The 22,520-nt window shown below is 36.1% G+C and overlaps 3 protein-coding genes across 5 annotated transcripts; 2 read left to right on the top strand and 1 right to left on the bottom strand.

Moving 5' to 3' along the window:
• Window positions 1-919: 919 nt before the first annotated feature.
• LOC127796767 (uncharacterized) lies at window positions 920-6,091 on the bottom strand. The gene is given in 4 exon segments (XM_052329144.1): window positions 920-1,709; window positions 3,378-3,569; window positions 3,730-4,527; window positions 4,530-6,091. Coding segments are annotated over 4 exon segments (2,937 nt in total). The 5' UTR covers window positions 5,948-6,091; the 3' UTR covers window positions 920-1,180.
• Window positions 6,092-6,796: 705 nt separating this feature from the next.
• On the top strand, window positions 6,797-17,002 carry LOC127806330 (hydroxyproline O-galactosyltransferase HPGT1). The gene is made up of 12 exons (XM_052343558.1): window positions 6,797-7,130; window positions 9,415-9,478; window positions 10,162-10,211; window positions 10,294-10,484; window positions 11,679-11,742; window positions 11,858-11,930; window positions 13,472-13,595; window positions 14,327-14,414; window positions 14,544-14,594; window positions 15,330-15,401; window positions 15,492-15,604; window positions 16,003-17,002. The coding sequence occupies exons 1-12, from the start codon at window positions 7,018-7,020 to the stop codon at window positions 16,023-16,025; spliced, it is 1,026 nt and encodes a 341-aa protein (XP_052199518.1). The 5' UTR covers window positions 6,797-7,017; the 3' UTR covers window positions 16,026-17,002.
• Window positions 17,003-17,758: 756 nt separating this feature from the next.
• Window positions 17,759-22,427, top strand: LOC127806315 (uncharacterized). Of its 3 annotated transcripts, none has more exons than XM_052343537.1 (5): window positions 17,759-18,047; window positions 18,243-18,295; window positions 20,008-20,172; window positions 21,869-21,970; window positions 22,195-22,427. In XM_052343537.1, the coding sequence occupies exons 1-5, from the start codon at window positions 17,870-17,872 to the stop codon at window positions 22,342-22,344; spliced, it is 648 nt and encodes a 215-aa protein (XP_052199497.1). In that variant the 5' UTR covers window positions 17,759-17,869; the 3' UTR covers window positions 22,345-22,427. The 3 variants fall into 3 exon arrangements, with proteins under 3 accessions (XP_052199497.1, XP_052199507.1, XP_052199502.1); XM_052343542.1 differs by having other exon boundaries at window positions 17,762-18,047; window positions 22,128-22,427; XM_052343547.1 differs by lacking the exon at window positions 20,008-20,172 and having other exon boundaries at window positions 22,128-22,427.
• Window positions 22,428-22,520: the final 93 nt, after the last annotated feature.

Genomic DNA, 22,520 nt, shown 5'->3' with positions numbered 1-22,520 from the left:
TCATAAGAGACATTTTTATCATTAATATATCTTTATGTAGTTCAAGATATACACAAAGATATACTAATAACATTATTCTTTTCGTACTACGTCAGTTATTCGATGCACAATTCCAATATTATAGAGGTTAAGCCTTAACCCATCCACAATAATTGGCAATTATTTCAACATGGCCATGGTGTGCATGATACATGATACATCATACAAGATTCATTATTAGGCACTTTTAGGGTACAGGTCAAGTGATTGGATCATAATAAATTAAGATTTGTATTAATAAATTATGAGTTCAATTCTTTATCGTACGTAATGAGATAAAGCTTTCATATGTAATTTACCTCTTCTACAGAAATTGAGTACATAAACGACGAGAGACCGTGAAAAGCTGATAATTCTAAGATTCAATATTAGGTGAGCACAACATTATATCACTAAGAATAGGGGCATAATGATTACAATAAGCATAAAAACCTATTATGGTCTAATTAATTTGGTTCTAATTAATTCACTCCCTTTTTTTATTTTTAATATAAATTTTTTTAATAAAAAATTCAAACAAGAATCAACATAATGCAATATTTTATTTTAAGTTTAGTTTCTAACTCCAAAAAACAAATTAAACAATAACCAAATTCAACATTCAATTTAACATCAAGCTTTACAAAACAAAACAATAACAAAATATAACATTTAACTTTAAACTCTACAAAACAAACTTATAACCAAATTTAAGGGTTTTCTTTGGTTGAGGATTGGGGTGCCAAAAGAAGAGAATGTAGAATGTATATGCCGTATTATTAATATTTAATGTTATTTATTATTATAAAGTATAATTAAAAATATATTATTATTAATAACCTTAACAGCTTTTCAATCCTGAACTAATATCGAATTGGACTGAGCTAAATATAGAAGCAAGAGTTCAAGTACATGGAATCACATATATATATATGTATATATATATATATAAGTAGCTAACTAATAAACAATTGGAGGTATCATGAAGTTAGAAAGGGTTTACAGCATTTTACATTGGCATCCCATAGTACATAAAGGAACAAATCTTATGTGTAAGCTAAGTTATTGACTTGATGTGTGCAATGGATTAAGGATGTTACTTGGCCCAAGCATGAAAGCTAACGCCTCTTCAGGCAAGTCAGCAAAATATCTGGACCTTGAATCACCTATCATCTTGAAACAAAGCCTTTGAAACAGAAACAGAGGGGTTACTCCCATTGTGGTTCTTCACCATCATTGGTGTCTCACAAACTACATCGTGGTTTCCCCTATGCCGAGCCTTCCTCTTTGGTTGCTTCTGTGACAACTCAGATTTTGCTCTTGCAGCCTTTGGCTGCTTTGGAGCCCAAACCCTCTGCAAATCCGGCACCCAGGTTGTGAACGAAACAAATCTGCGAGCCCTCTCTCTCCTCTCTTGAGCCTCGGTTAACCTGCGGGCGTGCTCCTCTTTGTTAACATCAAGGGGACTGTCCTGATTATGTTCCAGTGATTGGAGAGACTCATTTTCTGCTGAGGTTGATTCGTGAATTCTATTAGTTTCAGCAGCCTCATATCTGTCTTTCTCTCTCCAGGAGTGATTACTGTCCTCGCTGTTGAGCAGTCGAATCAAGGATTCATTCTCATCACCGTATGGTAACAGATCCATTTTCCTATAGATTTTGTGAACCACCTCGCAAAGGACATGAGAGTACCTGAAATTTAACATTCAAACATGACTTAATCTGACTGCTTCTAATTCTAACTTCAGGTAAACAATGCAATGATCACACTGCTGCTATGCTGCAAACTCAAGAATGAAAGAACACAGTGACGTTCATCATTTGTTCTGAAAGAATTATAACGAATGCAAACTAAATCATAGGTCTGTAAACATTAGAGTGCTCCCTGTAAAAGTATTATGCAATATATTAGTGGGATTAAGGCTTGGAGTTGGGGGGGGGGTGTCGTAGTATTCAACACCAGATAATACATGACATGAGATATAATGGTTTTACAGATGATATGGTCATGAATGGAGATGGATGGAAAGCTAAAATTCCTGTAACTGGCCCCACCCATAAGATTAAAGGATGGAATCGCTGTTGCTGTTGTGCTTTCAGCAGCAAGTGACAAACCAAAATAGGGCATTCAAACTTCATGATTGCTGAAGCTGTCGATCAAGATGAACATGAATCTATTTGTCTGACAGGTATTCAGCTTAAGATCAATTTGAAATACCAAAAGGAGTCCAACTGGAAAACCAACCTGAATGGCAATTTAATGTGATAGGAAAGAACAGCCTTATATGTTTTAATATGAGAAAGACTAAATAAAGATAAACAAGAAATTAGAAGTCTCATCTCCAAAAGATAAAATCCATAGCACTTTGCCCCAGTGATAAGCGTTCAGTCCTGAAGGTTCTTGGTGAGGTCCAACTAGTATTAGAGTAGGTCATAGGTTCGAGTCTCCTCCGGGGCAGTTCTGGGGGATTGAGAGATTTTAGTGATCCATAGTTCATGGCCCAGCGCAGTTGGGGGGGGGGGGGGGAGGGGGGGATTGTTGGTCCATTGCTCATGCCCCAGCAACTACTTTGTGGGATTGCCTATTTGTGAGGCCTAGGAAGAAGGTTGCACACACAGTATGGATAGGGATAAAGAGTTGCGTCACTACTAACAGTTTAAGTTTTTGGCATGATGATAAGCGTTCAGTTCTGAAGGTTCCTGGTGGGATCCAACACTTTTGAGGTCTTTAATGTTCACAAGTTTAATTATGAAGTACTACTATAAACTCACTTGCCACCACCAGAGAAAGAAAAAGGAAAAAAAAAGTCTTATTTGTGAAGGAATTGCGAAACATGCATTGAGCAATTAAAACATATAGGGCAGATTTATTTGATTTAGAGTCCAATGATAAAATGAATCTGATAAGAGAGCCAGTGAAAATAGCGCTGAGGGAGAATTGATAGGCTGTTTAGCGAACTTAAAACAATCAAAGAATGGATCATGGTCTATTAAGTTTAACACCATTGACTAGATCAAAAACATTTTCATTTTGAAATTCCCTTTCCTAACAATTAATGTGAAACTAATTGTAATCATAGATCAAGTTTCTATGTTTAGAATGTATGCATTTCTCTATAACCATATACATATGCTTACATGCTTGGATATAAGTAAAATATATACACATAGGTATACTTGCGTGACTAATCTCTGGAAGGAAAGAAAATGAAAATCTGGAAGAGAAATTAATTAGGCAAAGAATGAATTATTGCTCCAGCATGCAAAATGGGAATGAGATCTTAGTATGCAACCACTCTATACAAGCTACAAAACTGCGTAGCATAAAATTTTGTCAAGGTACGTCTTCTAGCTTTATACCTGATTTTAATGGTTTTCTCAACATAATCATAAAGGCTCAAATGGCCATGAAGCCCTCCTTCTACAAGGTATTGAATGATCTCTAAAAGCATACAAATCTCCTTCACAAGCTTTCGTTTTGTGGATGCTTCAACACCCTCCCCAACCATTGATCGGAGTATCTCCATGCGTAATAAAATCTGCAATTCATGTCTTGCACTAATTAAGGAAACTACATGGGAAGTGGAGCTAAATTATTACCTCCAAATAACTTATTTTCTTAACAAAACAAAAGCACCAATTTATGATGCATAGATGTATGGAGTAGTATATAATTAAATAGAAAAGAAAAAAATAAAGGAATAAAGGATACTCTCTAACTGTTTCTGCTGAAGTTAAATTGGCAGATCCTGGATCAGACGCTGGAAATGATTCATCAGCATCCTTGGGCCCCTCCTTCAATTGCTTGGGTTCCTTAAGAAGAAGTTTTATTATACTACTAGCAACTGCCTTCCCACAACAGGTATCGGAATTTCCTGTTGGTGTTTCACTCTCCAGACTATTATCTGCATCATTCTTTTGGTATAACCAGTAAATGGACAAATTCACTAGTCGCTCAGCCAAGATCTGCAAGTCCACCCCTTTGGACTCAATACCATCTTGGATCTTCCTAGGCAAATTACTGAAGAAGGATTCTGAAGTTTCTGAACAAGAAACAAAAGCAGCTCCCTCATGTATGTTAGAAGATCCACTACAGAAATACGAGGCAATTGGTTGTTCACTTTCATCATGTGCTCCAATTAGTCTTTCATCTATGTCTCTTTCAACATATTGACAAGATCTGGATTCATTTGGTACAGGTAAGCAACCATAGTTTGATTTCTCAATCTGTTTCATCCAGCACTTGAAAAATTTCAACTTCTTTGAGTCATTATATTTGCTGGCCAAGTAGACCTCCTCCAACTCCAATACAGAGCATTCAAAGGCTGCTTTGTGGAATGAGAACCAAGTTAGGTTCTGATATGCAACTTTTTTATTCTTTTTTCTATTTTGATCTCCCAGAGATTCATTGTTTAGAGATGACAAAATTCCCAATTGAGAGCTGACAGACCCAGTTGAAATGTTATGAGAATAGGGCTTCAAAAACTCATCTACTTTAATTAAGTTCTTCCACAAATATCTTCGTCTACAATATAGAGAAGGCCGGAATGAGCAGTAAAAGGCTTAAGGATACCTGTTAAACAATTCCCATTTCCTCTTGAAAGAGAGACAACAGCCACATAATCTTTCCTACAGAGAAAACATAACAAAATTTGCCATATAGGAAATATCTTTCCATGAATGAGCTCACCCATTTCACTTAATAGAATTTTAAGAACTCTATCAGCAAAAAAAGTGCTTAATTTTTTCTTCATACTTCTCCCTAATTCTCCGGAGCCTCCTCGTACTAAAATAAGATTAGACGAGCAGCTTTCAATTCTCATGTCCTCTTTACACTTCTGAACTGCTCTTATGTGAATCTTTATAACTCCCTCACCAAGATATTCCCAAAATCTGTCAACTTGTTTAAGTGCTTCACTTTCTGTGTTTCTAAAGTCTAGTGTATGCATAATTTCAGCTGTCATAAGTTTTGATGGCTTCTTCAAATCCAGCATTTCAAGATCACAGCACTTGCACTCCAAAGGCCTTCCCATTACATCCGATATCTCAAGAGTCAGTTGGGCGTGGAAACTTTTAGAATAATTACAATTAAGACAACTGAATGAAATCCCCATCATTGGATAAATCAATTGAAACGGAATAAGAGCAGAGCCCAAGATAATGGAGTCCGTTGAACAGAACCCCCAGCCTAAACTCCTAATCCCATCCTTTAGAAACCCCAACTGTGACAAGGTTTCATCTGTCTCTATCTTGTCTCCATTGTCCCCCACGATAAACTTAACACCAACCCAAGTACAGTGAATATCTCTACTAACATAAGCATCACTAACAGAACCAAAAAAATTCTGAAAATTTTTACAGAACAAATCTGCATTGCTTAGTAACTCATTGTCCACGCCGACATTCATAAATTCAGATAAGGAATTCGATACACAGTCCAGTGGCAACAACAAAAGAACCAAATTAGGCCGAACATTCGGAAAATTACTGACTCTACCTGAAAGATTTTCATTCTGCGACTCCCAGGAGTAATCGTGGACAAGCTGAAGCAAGGACCCGGCCACGTGAGCGGCACGTGGGGGTGAAGTTGCAGATTCTGACGATACTGGGGAAGAAGAGAGAGAATCGAGAGTTCGGGAGAGGGAACTGAGGGTTTCGGAAGGGTGGTCGAATGAGAGTGAGGCGGCGGCGGAGGACGGTTTGTGGACGAGGCGGTGGACGGCGGACGAGGAGAGGAGAGGCGAGAGAGATGAAAAGAAGAACTTGAAGGCGAAGAGACAAGACGAGAGTGGTCGGAAGGCGACTAGGTTCCTCGCGGCGGCGAAGATGGTTGTGAGGTAGGGGCTAGGGTTTTGGAGGCGCAGCAGTGGCTGGAGATCTATGAGCAAGACTATCCTCTGTGTTTGTGAGTAATCTACTGGATCCACCATTGTCGATTTCTGAGGTTTTCCAGCCTTGCGGATAAGAAAGAGGAATGCTGGAGAGAGAGAGAGAGAGAGAGAGAGAGAGAGAAGGTGGGATTGATTCGACTTTCAGATCTGAAATCTGAATTCTGTTGTTTGGCGGGAAAGAGGAAAATGGCGCCTCTATTTCCTTTGGTTTGGAATTACTTTTTCTTTTTTAAAAGTTTTGTTTGGACATAACGTTGAAATAATGTCATTTAAATTTTGAGTAAATTACATTATTATTTGTCAGTGAATTTCATATTATGTGACTACTTAATTATTGCACTTAATTTTTGTTATTACAATCATTTGACTTTAATTTTTGTTCGAATTTAGTTTTTTATTTTTTATCAAATTATGTTAATAAAAATTAGCACGATATGTGTTAATATAAATTTCAAAATTATTTAATTTTATATATTAAATGATTTTATTATATAAAATTATATTTAGATAAAATTGTACCAAGACTTGTATTTAGTTGCTGGCTAATTAGCATCACAGTTTGCAATTAAAGAAACCAAAAAAGAAAAAAGAAAAGCGGAAGGCATTTTTTATATTTTAATATGTTGAAAACAAATCCTGCTTAATGCATACTGATACCATTAATAATTTTGGTGGTCCTGACTCCTAATTTTTATTTACTGGATTTTAAAACTTATCGACAAAAATAGACGATTATCCTTTTAAGTATTATTTTTATTTTTAACAAACCCTAATTATCCCAAACAAAGGTACTTTTTTTTCCGTGTTTGGCACGCTGAAAACTAGGGTCAATTTCGACCTAAAAATATGCCTTTCCCGGCCCCAAAAGACAGGTGGTACTCTCGTCATGGCACTGAAATCCAAACACCAACCTGGCTAATGTGTGGACGTTGGCACATAAGCCGACTCTCCTCTCCTTTCCACCCTACTGTTCCAACAAAAAGCACTTACTACCAGAACTGAACTCGAAATCCGATCGAATTATGTAGATCTATTGATGAAGCCGGCCAGTACGATCTGTTTAAGAGAAATCGCGTAGATTGAACAAATTTCATTCTGAATTAGGAAAAATGCAGACCAAAGGATCCAATATCCGGCTCTCCGGCTTGGCATATAGATCCAGGATTTCGACTCTGATGCTCTCCATGATTGCCACCATGGCTTGCTTCTACGTCGCCGGCCGGTAATTGTTTCCCTCTCTGTTCAATTCTTCGCAACTGTAACTCAATTTTGTTTAGGTTTTCTCAATCTCCTCGTCACGACTTTACTTGTCTGATCCATATGTTGTTCGTTAACATTACATGTTTTTCATTTCCTGGTAGTTTATGATTAACGTCCGCAGTTTTATTAAGTTTAGCTATTATCTCCGAAAATAACTGATAAAAGTTAGTAGACATCTGTGAACACGGCTCGACTAGTCCTTATGCAAACTAGTTAGGTCAGCTACCTATCCATTTCTCAATCCGCTCACCATAATTCCGGTTAATCCATAATGTATCTTCCTGTCATTCCATAGTAGATATTTTCATATACACAAATAAATACATATGCATATGCGCGTATGTGGGGCTTTGACGGATCTGGGTGTATGACCTGTATACATGCAAGCATATCCAGTGATGTGCTATGTTAAAATTTCACTTTTTTCATTTCAAACCCTACCTCTAAGATGTAGCTTGCTTGTAAGGGACTTTGACACATACCTCCTTTCCAGCTTTAATCGTAAGGTAAATTACTAAAAAATACCAAACTTTCATAAGTTTATCAATTCTACACCAAACCTTAAAAATTATCAACTTTGCATATAAACTTTTAATCATGTATCAGTTATACAATACGGTGATAAATTATCTAACGGAGTAGAGCTCCGTTGAAGCGGGGTGATGTAGCAAGCTGATGTGTTTAACAGATGTCAATGTGGAAAATATGTGCCACATCAACCTGTTTAGTAAACTTGTTCAAGTTTGGTATATTTTTTCCACAGAATTTGCCGTTAATCATATATGAACAGGAAACTGTTCTTCCATGAAATGGTACAGAACACTATTTTCCAAGCAGAGCCAAATACGGCCCCTTCATTTGCAGTTCTTACCATCATCATTAGCTACTTTCTCTGGTTTCTTTTTGGTTAACCCTTTTACCAAACCTTGTAGCATAATTTGCCCATTTTGCTGTAACCCAAGACTATTTCCATCAAACTTTTCATCTTTGTTAATGACACCTAAAATATTTGTGTTCATTTTTGCAGTCATTCAACCATATTCTACTACACATTGTTGTGCAAATAATATAAAAAAGATGTACAATGAATGAAATGAAAGAAAAAAGAACACAAAATTTGTGGTTTGGTTATTGGTTAATTGTCCCTATTAATACCATAGTTACACAATTTGTGGCATCCCCCATGAACTATATTTCCGATTGCGTGAATCTGTTTTGCAGTACGAATGCGTACTGAAACAGGGAGGGATGCGACTTGGATAGCCAAAAATGGCAATCCCAAAATTATGAACAGTAGAAGGGCTGATAAACTGGTTTTTATTCATTCGAATATTCGTCTTCAATCACGATTTTGTCAAAATTATGAAGTTGGACCTTATAACATAGAGAATTCTATTACCAGATTGGAGGAGATGAGATTGGGTTCTCTAGATGGTGAATATGTTGAAATGCCAAACAAAGAGGAAGCTACATAAGATTGCTCAAGAGCTTTGCTTGCTGCCACATACAACAAGCCATCATCTAAGCTTTTGAAAGGAAGCAATTGTAAAGATAGGGGAAAAAAGTAAATTATAAACAAGCTGGTTAGAGATTTGGGATTTAGGTGCTCTTATCATTAAGCTTTTGAGATGATTGTTAGCTTCAAGTTTGTTATCTTAGCATTCAGTATTTTTTTTTTTCTTCCCTTGTTTTGGTTGAACTATTATTGTTTTAGTTAAGTTGAACCTTATTCTCATTGCAATATCTTATGAATATAACAAAAATTTCCTTTGAATTGTAATAAGTGTACCAATACATTATTCAAAGTGAACCACAAACCAAACCTGTATACCAACTAATCCTACCCCCACAAATACGTATCTAGCTAAGTAGCATACCTTGTACCCGAATACATACCATGAATCAGGACGTACAACGTTTGTACCCGAATATGTACCATGAATTGGGACGTTCAACGTTCCGTGTAACTATGATTAATACCACTGATGTTTGGAAGGATTTTTTAGCTCACAGCCACGCACTATACAAGGTCATGCTTATGTGAATCTAATATAACATGTCTATCAAGACACATTTATCATCCAACCTCATCCTACGTAGATCACAACATTTGTAGTTAGCATTTTTAGCTCATGCACAAGCTACAAGCATTTCAGCACACCTGGAATTTGATTATTACCAGTCATTTCTCTTTTAAGAGACATATCGCTGAATATGCTTCCTTTTCTTTTATTCTCTGGAGTTAGTTTGTGGCAGGATTCCCAGAACAGGGTCTATTTAATGAAAGAGCTTGACAGGATTACTGGACAGGTAATAAAATGTTTGTTGATCTTGCAATTTCTTCTGGATAGATGTTGTACTCGACAAATTAGGTGGTCCAGAGGACTTTCTTTAGGGATTGAGGTTGGGTAGCATTGAAATTCTTTTGCATGCCAAATCAGCACATAGTACATTCTAATTTAGTCAGGCATATACAAAGAGTCATATGATAATGACTATATGGTTGTACCTTAGATGATTACAATTTCCATGACCACATAGAACATTGTTTTACCATGCAAGAGAATACCTGTGGCCTACAATGCCTTTCCTAATTCCTGGATAAGCTTGTGCAGAAATGCGCATTCAGGTATCCAGGAATTTGAATCCTTTTGGCCTATTATGCCGATGATATTAGAATATCCACTAGTTTAATTGGCAAAGTGGAAATATCAACTATGTTTAATTTACGTTGTTTGAGGTCAATAAGAAGTTTGGATTTTGATGGTGTTTGTGAAGCATTATGCATTGCCAGATCCCTGTAAGCAGCTTTTCATCTATCTCATGTTTTTGTACCTGGTTGCATTCAAGCTGAGAAGCATTTCTTTTCACAATCACAAGTGCACAAAAAGAACTTCAATTAGGAAAAAAAGGGAGCACAAAATGGACAAATTTACAGTGGACAATTTAGCTTTCTTTGTTGGTGTTGAGTTAAAAGTTGCTTTCGTTTTTAGGGACGATCTGCAATCTCAGTGGATGATACATTGAAAATTATATCATGCAGGTAAAATTTCATCAGTTATTTTTACTTATATTAAATTTCTGGTTATTTAAACAAGTTTAAATAAGGATCTTATGCTTATTAGGGAACAACAGAAGAAGTTAATAGCTCTTCAGATGGAACTCATTGCAGCCAGGCAAGAGGGTTTCACTGTGAACCACTTGTCAGAGTCTAAAAGAACATCAAAGAAGAGGCCTCTAGTAGTCATAGGGGTAATGACAGGGTTTGGTCACAAGAACAACAGAGATGCGATTCGCAAAGCATGGATGGGAACTGGTAAAGTAGCATACTGTGTTTCTATTTTACTTTTGTTTCTTGGAGTGATATATGTTTTATTAGTTCAGTCCTGGACTCCATGTCATGTTTTTGCTAATATAAACTTTTTGGCACTTCAACATTCCTATTTTATTTGTCTCTCTTGATTGAGTGATATTTGTTCTATTAATCAATCTTGCAAAGGATTTCATTCTTTTATACTAGTACAGTAAATCATTAGTTTGAGAAGTAAGATACCCAAGTATGGCTTTGTGAAATATTGAGGATCCATAAGTTATGTGCTAAAAGTAGGAATATGGATCCCACTTGTTTGCATTAAGCACTGTAGCATGTTATTTCTAACCTGAAAAACATGCACATTGTTTGATAATCTGAAAAGAATGTGACTTTGCAGGAGAAAGATTGATGCTAAGATGTATTGCTATTTGATCAAGTTTACTTCAAATTGATTAAAAAGAGCAAGCTGTTATAGAACTGTACTTACACCAAGGCAGTTGTATAATCAAGTTGATATGTGCCAGAAATGAATGAAGGAGATGGCAGGAGGAAAGGTGAAGTTAGACAACAGGCTGAATCTAAGATGCCTCATGTTGTCGTAAATGGAGCAAACTTTATTTAGCTACAGAAGCATGGTGCTGAAGCTCATTGGCTATGCCTGAGTTCGGCTGAACTAAGTAAAGCCTTAAATTTTTTCTTTTTAAGTTTTTATCTGTTGTCCCTGCCAACTTTTCGTTCATTGAAAGCTTGGCAAATTCATGGTTGAGAAGCAGTTATAACCCTGCAGGGTATGGTTGTCTTGTATCTCTACTTCAGCTAGGGGGTTTATTGATATAAATATTGCACCCTTATGGGAATGTTGATAGAATGCAAGATATAAGGTGAAAATAAGTGTTTAAGGCTGCCATACTGTATATGCAAAAATATGGACAATGCAAGCTGACACTAATTCTTGCTTGATGAGATATCTTCTGTTAGCCACATTTGTCTACTCACTGGCAGCTTTGTCAATCACTATGACTTCTCTCTGTAATTTTTCTTTCTGGCTCAGCTTCTAGGTTTTTGTGAATCAGTTCTTTATACTTGACATCCACTGGCATTGTGAAGTTTTAAAATATGAAATTAATCTCTTATATTAGTAAAATTACTGTACGGTTGCCGTCTTTGGAATATCAAACCTGCTGTTTACCTTTGCAGGTGCAAATTTGAAAAAGATGGAGGACCAAAAGGGTGTCATTGTTCGATTTGTCATTGGAAGAAGGTTGCTTTTTTCTTTGTGTGCGTGCGTGCTTGTGCAAGTATGTTTTTTGTTTACATCTGAAGTACAGTGGTAGTTAGCTGGACTTCAATGTTATGATCAATTGTTTGGCTTGCAGTGCTAATCGTGGGGACAGCTCAGACAGGGGCATTGACAACGAAAATAAGCAAACTGATGACTTCTTCATTCTTGTATGTTCAAGCGATTCATGAATTCTTTTACCAAATTTTATATTGAACTTGTGGTTGAATGTCTAGTTTTTCATTTCTGTTATGTGCTGGGAAATTCATTTGTTACTATGTGTGCACACAGCGATGGGTTTAGTCATGAATGTGTGACCTCGTTTAATTTTGTTCTAATATGAGTAAGCCTCCAAGCAACACAACACATTTCCAATCACTTATATGGTAGAGATAGTGGCACTGCTGGAGTTGGGTGAAGAATTCAAACTAGCTTTTATTCTGAAGCCCTTTGGGGGGCAAATCCCATTTTATTGTCTTCCCTTTTCTTCTTTCCCATTTGAGCAGTATTGCATCAATTTTTATCCTGTGTGCATGGTATGGATGATACCACAAAAATATCTTAAATTGTTTTGATTATCATGTCATTCGCGTGAAAAACAAAAACTAATTAGGTAATCCCAAAAGATTATATCATAAAATGCTGAGTTCCAAAGTCTATTGAGTTGAATGGGATCTTCTCTATTGCAATAAGAACAAAAACTAAGTGGCTGTCAGTTTCCAGCTGGTATGTTGTCATTTGAACTGGACTTTTTATTTCCTCAAAAAGGATATTTTATTGTTCTGGATTTATCAGTAGAAGATGATTCACACTTTCATCAATTTAAGTTCTAGGGGCTACTAGGTTTCTTCCTTCTTGCTTATTATCATAAATATGACAGTGAAGTGGCTTTTGTCAATTGCACTCACCATGAGCACCAAGGGTTCTTGGTTTCCAACTGGTGTACTGTCATTGCACTGGATAGACTTCCTGAGACTGTATGCTTTCTGAGCTTTAGTAAGATAAGAGTCCTATTTTTCCTTCTTCATATAATTTTTTTTGGTTAATTGTGATTTACTTGTATATATTAATACATTTCTTTTATATTTCTTCTGGTTGAGCAATCAAGATGAGTCAATTCTAAATTCATGTCATAAGCTTAAGTGTAGGAAACATGGGCCACAACCAAAAGAACCTGCTCCAAGGCATTTCCTGTAGGAATTCCTCAAATATACAGATAATACTGAATGCCTGCCTTGCGCATTTTTGTAAAGTTAACTTTTTGAGGCACAACTTAAAGCATAATCTCTGGACTTGAAAGGCATATATAATCTTCTGCCTTTAATATTTTCAGAAAGAGTGATTATTTTGTTATCATTAATTATTTTAAAATCACATTTCTTTGTCGCTTGTATCTGAGTTGGCATTTTAGGACAACCTACATTCTTCTCATGAAGTCACTGAGGAAATCACATTTCTTTGTTGCTTGTATCTGAGTTGTCATTTTAGGACAACCTACATTCTTCTCATGAAATCATTGACTTGAATATGTTATAAATTCTAAACAACAGCCTTAGTTGTTACTGCTTACTGGTAAGTATGCTGCAGATGTTTAAATTATAGTTTCTTGTGGAGTTCAAATATTTTTCTTGTCCACTCCATTTTATTATGGTAATCTGGCCTATTTGTCTTATGCAGATATTTTGCAATTTTTACTTTTCCTTTTTTATAGGAAAACCATGTGGAGGCACCTGAGGAGCTTTCAAAGAAGGCAAAATTGTTCTTTGCTCATGCTGTAGAGAATTGGGATGCTGAGTTCTATGCCAAGCTCAATGATGACGTGTATGTAAATATTGGTCAGTAATCAAGGCATTCTCAAATATGACTTTCTAGATGAATTGTATTTCTAGTTTAAGAATATCTAGGTAGAACTATGGAAATTCAGAAGCTAGATCCTACTAAATCAGAAACTGATCTGAGTCTCTCCAGATTATCTCCTACCCTGTGTTATCACTGAGTTATTTATATCTGAATCTTGATATCAGAATTCATAACGTGACTTCTGCAGTACTTGAATGACTAGGAAACTTTCAGTGCACTTTATGTTTCAGCCACCTGTTTAGTCTAGTAAATAGTTCTAGAAGCTACTTGCAATTTCATTCCACTAAAGTGCAGCAAAAATATTGCAGTTTCTCATAGTGTCTTTTGGATTCTACTTTATTAAGGGTTGAGGCATATTGGATCTGGTCATTGTTCAAAAATAGATGCATAAATATAGTTCCTTCTGCATAACACTTGAACCAACTGTAAACAAAATTATGATTTTCTCATCTAATTCAACACGACCTTTTATATCTTGAAACAAGTATTACTGTATTAGTCTACCAAGTGGATATTAGGCATGTGAAGAATTAGCTTTAAAAATTGCAATTACACTGGAAGTAATAGCTAATCTGATGTTTAAGATAGGCTTTTTGGTCTTAACTTTTCCCATTATTAGAAGATAAAGATATGCTATGGACACATAGATGCTCCTTGTGGATTAGCTTTCGTCGATTTTACAGCTTGTACTATATTTTCTGTGCAGATGCCCTAGGAAATTCACTTACAGCTCATTTAGACAAGCCTCGTGCATATATTGGGTGTATGAAATCTGGCGAGGTTTTCTCTGAACAGTGAGTTTTGCAACAAATTTCTCTCAATTATGAATGGTTTTAGAAAAAAAATAGTTGCATGCAGAAATTAGAATTTCAATGTCAATTTCCTCTGCTCTTGAAACCTTTATTTTTGCTGGAATTTGGCAGGAGCCACAAATGGTATGAACCAGATTGGTGGAAATTTGGGGATAGAAAAGGGTAAGTGGCATGGGATCTGATTGTTTCATGTAATTAATGTATACGATTTAAGAGGAAGGTTCACTGCAGCTATGATTTGATCTTGTATTTGTAAATGGAAAGGAGAATGAAATGTATGCAGCTATCTCTCAATCTTGCATTTGCCAAGGGAAAGGAAACATGAGATTGACTTACAAGCATTCAGTTTTTGTTAGGAAATTGAAAAACCAAAAAGAAAGTATTTTTACAAGTATATATCCATTTTCTTCTCATTCTTTAAACTCTCATCTAACAGAAATGAGATGAATTTCTTCTTTTCATATATTTTCCTTTTCCATGTTGTCTCCATAAATCTAAAGTTTGAATGTAGCATGTCATGTATCTTATTAATCTATTTATTGTGATTATCTAATAATTTGATTATAAAACCAAAGAGAAAACAAATTTGTGAACTAAAATCGTGATTCTAATCTCTCTGCTGTATATTGATTTTAGAACATGCAAAATTGAAGAATAAAGTTGCCTTTAGCTGGCTAGTTTTGTATTTAGTTTCATTCTAAATGCATTATAATATTCTTAATTTCACATCTTCATATGTTTATCAGTAGCTGACTCATCAAACTAAATTTCTGCTGCTAAGCTTAATTGGCGTTACATGACTTGTTGAACTGCTGTGTTGCAAGCATCCTAAGAAAATTCTCTTGCACTAGCACATTCAAATTATTTTTGTGAACCAATGCTCCTTGTATGGAACAGGTACTTCCGTCATGCTTCTGGCGAGATGATTATCATATCGCAAGCATTGGCAAAATTTATTTCAATAAACAGGTCAATTTCAGTTCTCTGAAGCACTGTAGTTTCTTTATACTCAATGTGTGAAGGAACAGTTGTTAAATTTTTGTTCTTTTGAGTTGGCAGATCCATTCTTCGTACATATGCCCACGATGATGTTAGTGTTGGGTCCTGGTTTATTGGGCTTGACGTCAAACATGTTGACGACAAGACATTTTGCTGTTCATCTTGGTCATCAGGTCTCTCTCTCTCTCTCTCTCTCTCTCTCGTAACGAGAAGATTTTTCTTCACTGAAAACTGATCGAGTAAATTGGCACTGTTCCCCATCCAAAATAAATCGGAGGGCTTGCAAATTTAATCTCTCAACATAGGTAGAGTTATGACCGCTGCAGAAGGCTGACAGCAACATGGCAAACTTGTTCTGAGTCCCAATAGTTGAAAACTTGACATCTGTTTATATATGTGTGTGTGTGCGCGCGCGCGCGCGAAAATATAGTTGATCTGTTGCCATAGGAAAACAATTCTGTTTATAGAATTTTTAGACAAAGTACTTTTGCGGGTGTTTTTCTTCATATCTTATGGTCGATAATGAATCATCAAATTCAACTGAATGAACGCGGTTCTGTTTCGGTTGCAGGAGCCATCTGTGCAGGCGTATGATGTGCGTGGCTCAATTTGAAGGAAATAATGAAACGATTACAGCGCTGCAGCTATTTTTAAAGGATGCCGGCATTCTTTTTAGGCTTTCTTTGTGCGGAAATAGCATAGATCATCAGCATTTGGGTTTTAGTGGAATGCCTTTGAGTTCAAAAAGAAAATTCACAGTGATTTGGGGACTGCATATTTTGCAGTGACACAGGTAGATAAGACATAAAACGTTATTTAGTTCATAAACTTGGCCGTAGAGTAGAGATCACAGAGTAGTTGTCGAAATTTTACGCACAAAAGTTTACTGGACATAGCGTCCCAAAAATATGAAAGAGCAGTCGATAGAAGTTACAATCTCACAGTATTTTCAAACAGCCTTTGTGTGATATTTGTTTGTTTGTTTCTTCTGTATACAAACATGTTATTTAAAGCTTGGAAGTATACACCTGCTTCATTTCAACTATGGCAAATTCATGAGCCCCTTTGAAGTTGGTTTGGCTAGCCACAGTACCAAGCACGACCATCCATTAAGGCTTGTGAGGTAACCTTTTTATTTTTCTGATTTCCTATTTTTTTCTTAAAAGTCCAAAATGAAGGCGATCTTTTTGCTTTCATTATTTCCTTCAAAATTTCTGCAAATTATGACAAAAACACAAAAGGATGTTCCCAACCGAAGTTTCACTTTTTTTCAAGAGAAAATGTATTTTCCGTTCCCAAAAAAAACCAAATATGTTACTGCCATGATAATAGTTCAAGTGGTATGAGAGTTGAGATGTTTCAATAAAGGTCATAGGTTTGAGATTCTCTGGGGCTTTGGTCATTTATTGTGAATTTATTTGATTTAAGTGTAAATGAACTAATGATATTTTTATTGAAGATCAACAAAGAGTGTAGTCAATTGCATAGATAATATTTTTTTTGCATTTTTCTGTACATAAACATTTTAAAAGTCAAATTTACAACTCTATTCAGAAAAAAAAAACCTAAAATATTATCAAACGTAATAATAATTTTAATTTATGTGCCATGAAAAAATAGTATAACGACAGTATTGAGATTTGACAAAAAAAAACATAATTATTAGAAATAATAAAAACCTAGCTTGACTTATATATTGCATTTTACTTTCCCTTTTAACATGTGAAATTACCTATTAAAATTTTTAAAATACCCTAAATACCTGTCCCTTTTCTCTTATCATCTCTCTATTTTTCTTTTTTCATGAAACTAAAACCCCCTATATCAAGGGTTTTAAAACTTTTATAACAAATGAATGGATGGTCATTTATCGTTAGTTTTTTTTAAAAAATTTAAAAATATTTTTTTCCCTTGTCTCTCATTTTTATTATCGAATTTTGAGGGTGTTAGATGTAAAAGATAAGAAATAAAAATAAATATTTTTTTATAAAATAATTCATACAGTAATGTATTTTTTAAAACATGTGAAAGTATGAAAATAAAAGAGATTCAGAATAAATCATAATGAAACAAATTTGTACATTTAAAAGGCAAGAGGGGGAGGAAGCATAAAAGAAAATAAAACAGAATGAAGAATTACAAATAAAAAATGGAGAGAACACTGTGTTTTTTATTTATTTGTCTATTAGCTTTTTGCTATGTATTTCTGTATTTATTTTTACCTTAAAAAAACCAAATAAACAATTTTTTTTTTTTTTTTTTTTTGTGTGGGGGGGGGGGGTGTTGCGGGGGGAGAGCGCGTTTCTATATATCTAGTGGAAGCGCGGTTGCTTGCCAAACGTCAACGAAGAACAATTTGGTGACTTCGCTCTGCGTTCTTGTATCATATATACATCCCTCTGTTCTGCTGCAACTGATCGGATCAACGCGCGATAAAAATGGATTACGATTTCAGGAACAGAGTGAATCCACCGTACGATCCACACCAGATTCCAATGTACAGGCCAACCACGGAACGTCCGGTCCACGGACCATCCTCCCTCTACCCTAGGATCGGCCAGCCCGGTCCGACCGGCCGTCACTCTTCTCCTTCTTCTTCGTCTCCGTCCGCTCCTGGTAAGTAGTCTCATACCGGCGTTTTGAATCTTGAGGTTTATCAATTCTCTTTATAGATCGAATTGAATGAAGTCAACATGCTTCCGAACCTTCGGTTTCGTGATTTGAGTGGTTTCAGGACAACCGCTTGGTATTTGTTCTATTTACGTGACTTGTTTGTTTTGATCTAATCATTTTGGTTGGGAAATTTTGCAGGTGGATTGGGCATTAGGGTTGCGATAAAACCGGAGCATCGGATTTCACCGCCTGTAAGTTATCTGTTAGAATTTGATCTTATCTTGCCGTGATTTTGTTTTTCGTAGTTGGAATGATTTGATAATCATTTAGATTAAGTTTGGCTGGGTTGATTACACTGTGATGAATATATTTATGATTTTCTTCCTCGAGCTTTCTCACCTATTAGAAGGAATTTTACTTGGATGATCGGTATGCAAAATTTTGTAGTTTTTGAAGGATCCTCGTTCCTCGGAAGAAATTTGCGTGAGAGAGAGAGAGAGTTGCAGGCTTACAGCACAAATCTCCAAAAATATTATAGATAAGAATGGGAGATCATAAGCGCGGTTGTGTGGAGAAGAATATAATAGGTGTTGTAACAACTCTTGGGGACTCTCTCAAGTGGAGGTAGCCTGTTCAGAAAGGGTGCCTGCTTCCAAATAGACATTGATGCATTAATTAATCTTGGTAATGGAAACATAAAATGAAAGATTAAATAGCAGAGCAATCCTGAGTGCTCTTATTAATTGGTCCATCTGTCCTCGCATGGTCAATCCATCCTTGAAAGCAGCAACCTCCCACCTAATATATCAGCTTTTATATGTGTTATATTTGTACATAATCATGTTTATAGGTTAATACTGCATTTCAATGTCAAGTTTCTAGTTACAATTTTCAGGAGGTTCTTTTGAAAGTTTCTCAAGTTTTCAAATATTCAGGTTGCTAAAAATCAGAAACCGTTCAAGCTTGTTTTTGCCCTCAAATTTTACTGCTTTCAATTTTGGGAATACCAAAAAAGGAATGAAAACATTAAATGATAACAATGAAGTAATGCCAAACAGGCTTTCGTTTTGCTATTGCTTGCATTCTGAGCAGAAAAAGCTTAAGACGTTAGTAAGACTTAAATATTCACTTATCGAGAAAGTATCATATTAATTTTCTATTTTCTCGTAGCAACCCAAAAGGAATTGTATTTATGAAGTCATCATAATTGTTAAAGGTTTGCCTCGAGTAGAGTCTAGGATTCAGGTGGAAGCAGCAAGTGTCAAGTATCTTCATTAGATAGGCGGTTTTATTCAACTGTAATTTTGTTATTAGTTGAGGGGTAAACCAGTAATGTCAATCCTGGTCGTTTATATTGAGATGTCCGCCCACTTATTCTATAAATAAGGGGCAAGGGGGTAGGCGCTTGACACAATTCAATTTACTGTGAGTGCATTCTGTGCAAATAGAGAGAAAAGGCTGGAGATTGTGATAGTCCTTTATAATCTCAGGTGTAAGGCAAGATTGTACTCGGGTAAGGCTGTGTATGTACTGATCATTCTAAATAAAGAAGACTGCTCTCGTTGGGAGGTTTAAAGGCTGGACGTAGGGTCGTTCCAAGAACGATCTGAACCAGGATAAATACTGGTGTCATTGTGTGGTTTGCCTTTCTGATCTTATCTCTTTTCAATTCTGATATTGCTGTCTATTTCTGTCCTGATATTTCGTTCATGAGTGGGTGTGACTGTAAGAGGTATTAAATCTGTCTAAAGAATCAATTTCCAGTGATCCCTAGTTAACAATAATAAAGTCCATGGTATATTGTGTGGCTTTATACTGGCAGGAGAAGCAATATTTGAATATCAAATAAGCCATTTGTTCACAATATTGCCCTCAATTTTCCTATTTGCACATTTCTATTTAGTTCAAAGAAATAAGAGTACCTGGCTCAATTGTTTTAACGTATATATTGCTCATTTTGTAGCCTCAACTGTCACCACACATCGCAGATATTCCTCGAAGCACCTTCCAGTTTGACTTTGACCTAGAAAGGAAAATAATTGCTGAAGCAGAGAAGGAAAGCCAAAACTGGAGCAGGCTTGGGCTGGAAAACCTTTCACCTAAAATTGCAGAATCTACACCTTCTTTGGTCTGTTTTTAGATGTTTGATGTTTAATATTCTACATCTTATGATGCATTATAGTATTGTAATGAGATTAGTATTGATCCTTGGTCATTTCACCTAAATCTGGTCATATGAACTTGCTAGCTTTGGGATGAGATTGTATCAGGATAAGGCACTGATAGGAATTGACTTGGGGAGTTGGGTTATAATGTTAATTGAACTGAAGCATGATTTCTGATTTGTAGTTAATGCCAAGAAGGGCGACCTGGTGCATGTGGCTTCTGCCACTGAGGTCAGGGTTGCATTTATACAGCCTTTTCTCTGCATGAGAATATTTCTGTGACTGCCGCCCCAAGGTCTGCCCTCAATTTGAGTGCCTTAAGCTGTGTGTGTCATTATAGCGGAAGGATTTGACATGTGACATTTTAAGGCAGCTCTAAGTTCACATCTGGCATATAGTTGCCTTATTCTATCACAAACAGGTTGAAATTTGAACTAGGGAGATATTACTGTTGAATGAAGTTTTGATTGAGTTGTGGGCATTTATATCCTCTAGTAAAATGCATTACAGGGATTGTTGATGAGAGCTGTTTATTGTTCATGAATTGCACAAATAAGTGCTATCTGGAAAAACACAACTATCTGGTCATGAATGGGAATTTGGTTATGATTTAACTTCTAGCAGATGCAAAGTTGGTTGATAAAGAGGAATCTCATTTCTCCAAGGTGACAGTAAAATGTTCCACTAAGTTAGTGAACCAATTCTTCAGGATGTTACAAATTCTTAGCTACTAAATTTTGGCATGCCTGTAGAAGCTGTGTAATGTGGCAAGGGGGGCAGCATGTCAGGATAGGCTATTCTGAGTTTTTTTCCTGGATTTTGTATGAAAGGTTAACCATTGACAGTAATATAACTTGTTATGAACTTAATAGATAGTAAAGCTTGAGTAGGGTTCTAAAACATGCACTAATTTGAAGTTATGCATTATGCCCAGAAGAATGGTGGGCATTATTAAAATGCCTGTCATTGGTGGCTGGAATTCAGCATTGTTACATGTATATGTCGTTTACATACAGTGGGGCTATGGAACTATGATAAATGGTCTTCATGGTTGCAGTGGTATTCCACTGAGCCTATTTTTGTCCAACCCCACCTATTGGGACTTAAGGCTTGGTATTGTAGTTGTGCTGCTGTTGCTGGTTATATGGTGAAACAAAACATGAAGCATTTCCAGGTTTACCAAAATTTTAAGTCTTAATAAAGAGGCTGTTTAAGGGTGAGCTTTGGTAGCAGTGGTAACGTTGGTCTTTTGTGACAAGAAGGTCATGGGTTTAAATTGTGAAACAGCCTCTTCACAAAGTCAGGTAGTTGTATATGAAAATGAACCTCCCCGAGTTATTCAAAAGTGAGAATTTTGTGTTGGGACTTGGGAACATCTTTTTTAGAAAAAGAAGTGCAAACTCTATTATTCTTTGACATGTTTGGATGTTAGGAAATTCATATTGTCTATATACTATGGTTGTTTTTTTTCCAAGTTCTACAAACATGTAATTTTGGTTTAGTTTTTTTAGTTTTGATGTTACAAATGTTCTTTTATATTGTTTGTCAGCTTTTCTATGATACATGCATGCGAGTAATGTTACCGTGGTGTCTGTTGATTTTATTTTTCTAGCTTCTCAATTTTAAAGGCTGAAACAGCACTATTTGACTTAATTGCAGGGCTCCACTGTGGATCCTGTTGTTAGCAAATACATAGCATCGGGTCTCAGCAGAGAGGCCGTGCCTCTAGCAGTAGCAAGTTATGGAGACAATCCGGCTAAGGTATCTCACATGCATCACAGCTCTGTTCTGATTTGGTCGGCCCAATCCTACCTCAAAAGATGCTGCCACCGCTTCCTATTGCTTGCAAGGATTCTCCTTTTTGCGTGTTTAGCTCTGCTATTTAAAACTTGTTAATACTCAAATGTTCATTTTCCAGGTAAGAGAATTCGTTAATGGATATACCCTTTTGCGAGACATGGGATTCTCATCAAAGAATGTTGCAGAAGCATTGGCCATGTATGACAACGACACAGACAAGGCCTTGGCACACTTCCTTAACAGCTCGTCTTGAGAATGCTGCGGCAAGCTCATGCTATTGGATTGTATCATACGACGTGCACCTGGACTATGTAGTGTCTTATAAGCCTTGGTGATGTTACTCTGGTGACTGATTGTACAAGACATTTAATAAAGGCTGAAGTCAACAATTCGAATGACTTACTGATGTCTTCATAAATCTTGTAGTTTAGCCTTCTATTAAATCTTGGTTTTTGCTTCCTTTCTGAGCTTTTGTGAAGAGAATGTATATGAAGAGGTTTGCAGGGGTTAT

This window comes from Diospyros lotus, chromosome 1 (genome assembly GCF_014633365.1).
Source record: "Diospyros lotus cultivar Yz01 chromosome 1, ASM1463336v1, whole genome shotgun sequence".
Taxonomy (NCBI): domain Eukaryota; kingdom Viridiplantae; phylum Streptophyta; class Magnoliopsida; order Ericales; family Ebenaceae; genus Diospyros; species Diospyros lotus.
Note: the sequence above shows the minus strand (reverse complement) of the source record. Positions and strands in the feature narration are given on the sequence as shown.